Genomic DNA, 8,171 nt, shown 5'->3' on the forward strand with positions numbered 1-8,171 from the left:
ATCATGCTCATACTGTGCCGCAATAACATAGGGAATAGGGGGAACTGCTGCTTTTTCTTTCCTCATCCTTACTATCTTCATTTTTTTCCTCTACTTCTTTTGTATATTTGTCACTCTCTTGTGAACTGCTATTTCTTGATAGTCGAAGCAGACTTTGTACTCATATGACCTATGCAGTTGCGAGCGCCCATAAAAATCTTAGTAAAACAAAATTAACAAGAATCTACATCTAGATCAATTTTGTTTCCAATAAAAATAAAACACTCTTAATTTCCAACTTCCAGTGACAGTGAAATCACTCTAACGTCGTCAGCTCACTTTAGTTTAATTGTTTTTCTCACAATTCTATGTCTGAAAGCATAATAATGCTGCAAAATTTTTGAAAATTCTGAAAAAATCTGAGCGGTTGATCCATTTTCCGCGGCCGCAAAAACTACAATGTCAGCTAAATCAATTCTTACAGCAACATCATGACCAGTATCATAGCCCAAGCAACAGTATCATGGATTCCTGCGCAGCTTTTCCTGCAACTATGATTCTTAGAAACAGATGCCATGAAAACACTTAGTTCCAATTACTAGTAAACCAACCTTTCAATTCTGAGTTAAGATTACTGTGAGTGGGCAAATTTCAAGGGACTCCTTTTAACGCTCATAACACACACATTAAAAAAAACGTATTGAAATATGTCTAGAACAGGATCCCAGCTTTATGGAGGGTCATAGTTCTGCAATGGAATCATGCGATGTGGTGGGAACTGGTCTCTGCACAACGGGCACTCTTGCTGTGAAAATAGAATAGAGAGGAAACCTATAGTTACAAAATGACATCTCTATTTAAATATCATTACAGAAAATTTTTATTCGATAATCAACTAGACAAGAGAGTGCACCTTAGGCATGTAAAATTAAAGATCAGGAAGGTTTACCCCCACTCCTCAAAAAAAAAAAAAAAATCCCAAAGAAAGAGCGTTACACATATTTGAGTCACAGTAATGAAGGACAGAAAAGAAAAAAAGATCCGGGACCTTGTGCTATGACAGAATTTTTCTGAACTCTGTTAGTACTTAGTGGAGCTTTGTCACAGAATTCTCGTCATCCAACTTGAGTACAGTAGTCTCCGCCTAAATGCACGGTGCTCGGGAGGGCTCCTTAGCGAATGTTTATACAGAGCATGCATTTACATGAACCTGTTCAAAGGAAGGAAGGGACGAAGGCCTTGATATTTTAATGATCTCCCTTGGAGGTGGGGGTCACTTTGGCCGATAATGTGACGACACGTGACTATTTTGAGAAGGATTCCCCAACTGTGGTTAAGAATATCGGCCAAAGTTACTCCCACCCCCAAGGGAAGTCACTAGAATATCAAGGAATTGAGATGAAGCGTCCCTTCCTCCCTTTGCACAGGTTCATGTAAACGCACGCTTTGTATAAACACACGCTAAGGAGCCCTCCTGAGCACCGTGCGTTTAGGCGGAGACTAATATATCTTTGTAAGTATCACCATTGGATTCAATATCATCAGATTGTCTTAAATGTGATGCAATGCGGTGGAATTAAGCGTTCATCAAGTGTTGGGCTTATAAAGCTATTGATATATATAATAGATATAATCTAAAGGCTTGTTCATTTGCCTGACTTCTAATGGGAACAAAATACCCATTTGTCTTGAATAGAAGTCCAGATATTTGCAGTTTAAGGAGGTGAGGGTTGCCTAGTCAGAGGTAAAATTAATGAGAAATGTCTACCAAAGTTGGATGATTTTCAAAGCTGTAGTGTCCTTGGAAACTACAAATTTACATTTTTTTGCGCCTTTGATCAATGTTTTTCAATAAAAGTCACACAGAAACGTATAGTTTTATGGACATAAAAGGTACTGAGCCCAAAATAAGAAATTTCAATAATAATTAGCTAACAGGTGAAAAATTGTTCGTATCTTTAATTTCATTACTTTGTCGAGCGCCTGATCTCACCATGATGCCACACAATTGATTTATTCAGACTGCAGAAAACAGTGTCATTTCTCATGAGTAACTCTTTACTAATCAAAATTCGCCACCCATATACTTTGGATGGAAGACATGGCATCCTCCATAATTTAAGAAAAAAAGACTTACTTTACTTTGGCACCATTCATGTATGCATTTCCAACAGAACAGATGTCCACAGGGTGTCAATGTGGAGTGTTGTCTCCTACTGAGGCACAAAGGACACTTCTCATTGGACTTAACAATCCGAGAATCTTGATCTCTTCTCTCACTGGAGGTAAACATAGGAGGGGGAAAAAAGCACAAACAAAAAAATCAGTACACCCGATGAGAGCCAATCCAAGAAGAAGAAAACTGCTCCAAATGAAAAGGAACCTTACAACTTACAATCATTAGTATCTCAAGTATCCTTGCCAAATTAATTAAATCACTAATCAGCCACTTAGCAAACAGAATGGCAAATGAACAAGATCCACACCTTCCTCAATAATATACCAACATATCTCAGACTTTTAGAAAAAGACTGCTAGAAATAGAAAGCGAAAACATAATAACATTCATGCATCTAGAAAAGACTTAATTCTTTGTCTAAATTTCAGCTGGTACACGATTTTTTTTAAAATGGATTCTTTAGTCAGTTTTTAGTATTCAAGGCCAGCAGTATTCAAAGAGTACCACAAATCAGGTTGGCATGAGGCATGACAAAACAAAACTTACAAATATGTGCATCATAAAGCATTGGATTAACATCTCAAAAGAGAACTGAAGGATTCGATGCAGAGATGTAACATCCAAAATAACCTTGCTAGGTTCAACAAAGCAAGAACATGACAACTGAAAACTTGAAAGAATCTTGAAAAATACACTGAGAGTGTTAGATTATTGAATATCAATGTTATATTGTTCATACCAGTACCTTTCAAGTTCAAAAGTCTTCAATTCTTTCTTTTGCTGCTTCACAGCTTGAACCACACTGTACAGATTAAGAAGAGCAGAGAAGGCAAACTGGACAATAGACAAATAGCCAAGTATCTGGAATGGTCGTACAGAACTTGCTCCCCGATCCTTAGTCATGTATTGAACCTGTGAGATAAATAAATGGAAACACAGTTAAACCTGCTCCAATGTCCACCTGTCAAAGAAAATCACCTGTACAAACAAACACTTCCCATTTGCACCCTTGTGGTTTTTTTCTCGGTTATTTATGATGACACTGTCCAAAATGCCCACCTGTCAAAGACAACAACTTTTCTCTTCGACGACAGGTGGCTGTCAAGGACAATTGCGATTAGTCATCTAGGAACATGTACGCATATATATATGTGCATCCTGTTGCCTATAGCCGGGAGAAGATTAATGACAGGAAGACTATAGTGTCTTGCACTAGAATATCAAAACCAGACCAGACCAACCAAACTCTCTCTCCCTCTCCTTCTATTTTGTACTCCATGGGTGTAACGCCCTTTTCAACACTGTAACCTCATTTAATGTGGGACCTTTTTGACTCTGAAGTTAACTCCAAAGAGACTAAGCCAAGTACTTACATAGTGAATTCCAGAGATCCGTTTTGCCAAATGATAAAAGACACCATTAATGTAAAATGCAGCAAGATGCAGTCTGTGCAGCACTGTAACAGCTTTTCGGACGAGCGGCAGGAAACCCAATATAGTTTCTCTTGAGCTGGAGCGGATGTTAAAAGAACTGGAATGTCGCAGCTGTTGCTCAAATCTTTCCAAAGCTGAAGTGAGCAGATGAGGGGCAAGGACTTGAAGAAATACCATGAATAGCCGTCGCTGAGAAAATATGCAACAGAAACAATAAATTAAATTGAGATTTTAATTTTACCCCTTTAAAAAAAAACATTTTAAGTTTAAAGTTGTTAGGTCATAAAATCCGATTAGACTCCTCTTTCATGGGATAATGCCATGTACCTTAAAGTGTCAGAGCAACCTAGATTCAGAAGCACCCCTTCAGAAACTGGAAGGCAAGTCTTTTGCACTTCCAGATTGGTTCATATCTTTAGAGAAAACAGCAAGCCAACAACCATTAAGGCATATAATATATAAAGCTGCAGGACACAAAATCCCATTTTTACAGAGATGTTTAAATGTTTTTTAAAAAGATTTATTTGCTCCTCAGGTGAGACAAGCATTTTATCATAAATTAATTTCTACGAAAAGTATTTATCAAGTTAATCGTCTCACTGGTTACTCTTACTCAGGTGATCTTCTTGAAACATGTAGTTTATTACAATTAGTATTAGTGCTTTTCACATGAAGCCAAAAATTAGTGTTCCAGTACAAAACAGCTTAGTGAATGTGGATGAACTTGTTTTGGAGGGCATTACTGTTAAGATATTGTCGCCATCGTGATAACATTGAATAACTACAAAACTTTCGATTTTGCTTTTTTCCGTGAAACGTATTCTACAAGGAATGTTTCATATGCTGGGTAAAAATTCATATTCAAAATAAACAAGCAAAAGTGGATTTTTTTTTTTACAATGTGAAAATCAGAACTCTAAGCCATCATTTTACTAAATCTGTCTTTTTTTCCTTTTGAAAAATTTACCTAATATCCTTTATTCAACCTCATCACAACAGTGGCAAAATATTATAATTGCTTTCCCCCCTTTCATTTTTATATTTCCCTCTTTGTACAATCATAAACGCTACTGTGCATTTCAATACGGACTGCATATTTGCCTTTCAAGGAGAACTTCTCCTCTTCCACATACATGATTTTGATGGAATGTGACGGAATGCGTCATATGCAAATCTATACGTGAGTGGTTGGCGGGTGTTCTGGTGCGGTTTGCTTCTTCTTTCCTATCAAACATCTATTGTCCTTATCTCCCCCTCCTTCTTTTTTATGTTTCTTACTCTCTTGTAACACCTCTAATCTTCTGGTGCTCATATGACCTCTTCTTTAAAAAAAATCTATACATTTCATGCAGATTTATATTGCTCTTTATCCAAAAGCCAGCTTTCTGGCTGCATCCTCTACCCATTGTTACAGGTTGCCACCATAAACCATAAAATAACAACTGTACCATGTCTCACTCTCTCATTCTCTTCTACTTACCTGTATATGTTGTCCTCTTTCATCTCTATACTCGACCAACTTTTTTCTTCACTCTCTCTACATTTATTTTCTTAATCATCTATCCTTCCTGAGAGAATGTACAGCCTGTCTTCAACTTTAACCTCAATGCCCCTCCTTTCTCAACTAATGTAGTCCAACTCAAATACAAATAGACAGGCTCATTGTTTCGATGAACATACCTAAAATCTCAAAATTCCAAAATGTACCACTCAGGAAAAAATAAACGTAACACTTTGAATAACAACTGTACCCTGGGCACAATTCTCAACTAATTAATCTTTTGAATTCATATATCAAATATCAACCAAAACAAACCAAGGCCTTGAAATTTTTTAAAAATCTTAAGACAAGAAGAATGTTAGTCCTTTAAACAGTACTAAAACAATCTCCTTTTGTCAAGTCAAATAAGATTGACATAGATTACAGATGTGGAATTTTGTTTTGAACAAATCTTGAAAAGAGGTGCAAATATGAAAAAGCGATAAAGTCAACGCTCAAGAATCAGCATCTCTTTCAGTGAACATCTCATTGTGCCAGTTTCAAGCATGCCATACTGGTAATAGAAATCATTTGAACTGTATTTCAAGATATCACTTGGAACACTGATAAAATCTAAAAAAGGAGTCACATAAGAAGAGCCAATAAAGAGGAAATCTCAACACCCACCCATAATGGAGGCAATGACCGCAGGGAGCTGTCTGTTTGTATCAAGCTTACATACTCCTCTCCTATAGTCTGGAGCTCTGAAAAGGAACCATTCAGAAAGACATGTGAAAATATAGATGGTAGAACTTGTTTTAGAACAAGAATGTTTGGTGTTACACTTTCCATTTTGACTACAAAAAGTAAGTAGAGTATCATTGGCCAACTGTTCAAATGTATTAGAGGTCAAAGTTTGGAGAAAATTTTTTTAATGCAGTTTCATAATTTGTGGTATCAAATGCATCAGCTCCAGTTATTTCATCAAAATTCAAATTCTAAATGTTGAAAAAAAAAAAGCATGGAAAGATATTTATAGCCTACAAATAAGGTACAACAGTTAAAAATAATGAGTTTTTTTCTCTCTCCTGAAAATCTTTGCTCACTAGATTAGGAAATTTTAACAGACTGCTGTTGCTGAAGATATTATAATCGGCATAAGTAAAAATGTATGTATGAATCATTTTAAAATGCAGTTAAGAGGGGAAAAATATAATATTTTGCTGCTATATATATAACACAAATATGATATTGCTTACTAACGTCTTTTAAATTTGTCTTAGTAGAGTTTTTCCTGGCCCTGCTTCCATTGCCACTAAAACTGAAAATTATTAAATTACATCACTATCTACATCATGTGTTATTGGTTTTTCATTTTTGATAAAAGGTTCAGTTTTGCTTTCATTCATGCAAAATAAAATTTTAAAAATCATTTTCAACTAAACCAGTTGTTGTATGGTACTAAATGGGTGCAAGTCTTCAAATGAGGGAAAAAAATTCTTTTTTGCAAAAACTTTCGCAGGCACACGCACAAACACACACACACACACACACACATGCACAAACAAAAACGAAAAAATACATATATATAGGTATATATAGTACACGAAACTACAAAAAAACCAGCATGTCGTTAGAGAAAAGCTTTCAAGTTCATATTGGAAGTCTTTTGAGAAAAGATATGTAGAGGCATTGTAGTGGAATCAGGCGCTCATCAAAATAATGAAACTGAAAAATTTCTGCTGGTTTAGAAATTTTCATCAAATTTTTCAGCTTTGGCTCAATATCTTTTGCGTCCATTAAAAAAAACATATTTCTCGGTAGATTTTACTGAGAGACGTTGATTAAAGTTAAAGGCACAAAAAAATGTAAATTTTCAATTTCCAGTGGCTCTCAAGCTATAGAAGTCACCAAACTTTGCATTGGCAGCTATTTTCTCTCCAATTTTACCTCTGAAACCCGGCAACTCCAACTCCTTCAATTGCAAATGTCTCGACTTCTATTTAAGGTAGATGGGTATTTTTTTTTAAAAATCAAAAGCAAAGCAAATGAACAAGCTTTAAGATGGTACCAGCAACTCCATATTATGCTAAAAAATTGACAAGCGCCTGATTTTACCATGTTGGGACACATATAATTCACTTTTTGAACTAAAGAAAATAAACAATTGTTGCCCAACTTACCAGAGCATGATGTGAGAGCAAAATAGGCCACATCAGCACTGGTGTCAAGGTACCTTCTCCATTGAATCCATAGACGTGGTCCTGAGCAGAGAAGCATTTTATTAGTATCAGTGCAATCACAGTACAACAGAGACTCTCATCTATACTAGCTGGTGACTATCCAATTGGGTTATGTCGAAAATGGGAAATTTATATCGACTAGTCAATAAAGATACGAGGCAAAAATAATTTTCTCATTTGTTTGTCCATATATATGTCAGCAATGTAAAAATGAAACAATCGCAAGACAAAATCAACATTCAACTTCTGTCCATTTTTTAAACAGAACCACAAGTTTCCTCCATTTGCTTTTATCTCCTGAAAAATTATTCACATGGTGGGGTTGTTTTTTTTAACAAATGAGATGGTAGCATCTCTTTCCCCCTTTGCACAGGTCCACTTAAAAGCTTGCTCTGTGTAACAGTAAACACATGCTCTGAGTGAACACATGCATAGGAGCCCTCCCAAGCACCATGTGTTTAGGGCGGAGACTATTGTTTGTACTTTTACAGGTTATATAAGTACCTGGATTTTTATGAACCTGCTTGATGTTGAAAAAATATTTTAAAATACCACTGTTGACAGAGAACCAGCAACAAAACAATTCAAATAAAAGCTTTCATGATCTCAATGACAATGAAGTCAATGACAGTCAATGGCATCTCAAAGTCAATTTTACCCTGACTAAATATACGGTAGTCTCCACCTAAGATCCCACCCAGGGTTGGGTTGATTTAAATCAGGTTGATTTAAATCAGTTGATTTTTTAAATTTAAATCAACTTGATTTTTTTTATAAACATTCAGAATTCCTTTCCTTGGTTTTATTAAACATATAAGGTTTAGTAGACTAATATAATCATGCTTAAAAGTCTGCTT

At 35.7% G+C, this 8,171-nt stretch overlaps 1 protein-coding gene across 1 annotated transcript in view; it reads right to left on the minus strand.

Annotated features, from left to right (window-relative positions):
• Window positions 1–633: 633 nt before the first annotated feature.
• Window positions 634–8,171, minus strand: part of LOC101859242 (peroxisome biogenesis factor 10) — an 11,566-nt gene continuing 4,028 nt past the window's right edge. Inside the window, exons 2-7 of the mRNA XM_005098435.2 lie at window positions 7,255–7,335; window positions 5,759–5,835; window positions 3,532–3,780; window positions 2,904–3,070; window positions 2,117–2,258; window positions 634–784 (exon numbers count right to left, since the gene is read on the minus strand). Coding sequence (XP_005098492.1) covers window positions 710–784; window positions 2,117–2,258; window positions 2,904–3,070; window positions 3,532–3,780; window positions 5,759–5,835; window positions 7,255–7,335 — 791 coding nt within the window. The 3' untranslated portion in view covers window positions 634–709. The remainder of the gene's footprint in view (window positions 785–2,116; window positions 2,259–2,903; window positions 3,071–3,531; window positions 3,781–5,758; window positions 5,836–7,254; window positions 7,336–8,171) is intronic.

This window comes from Aplysia californica, unplaced genomic scaffold (genome assembly GCF_000002075.1).
Source record: "Aplysia californica isolate F4 #8 unplaced genomic scaffold, AplCal3.0 scaffold00182, whole genome shotgun sequence".
Lineage (NCBI taxonomy): Eukaryota > Metazoa > Mollusca > Gastropoda > Aplysiida > Aplysiidae > Aplysia > Aplysia californica.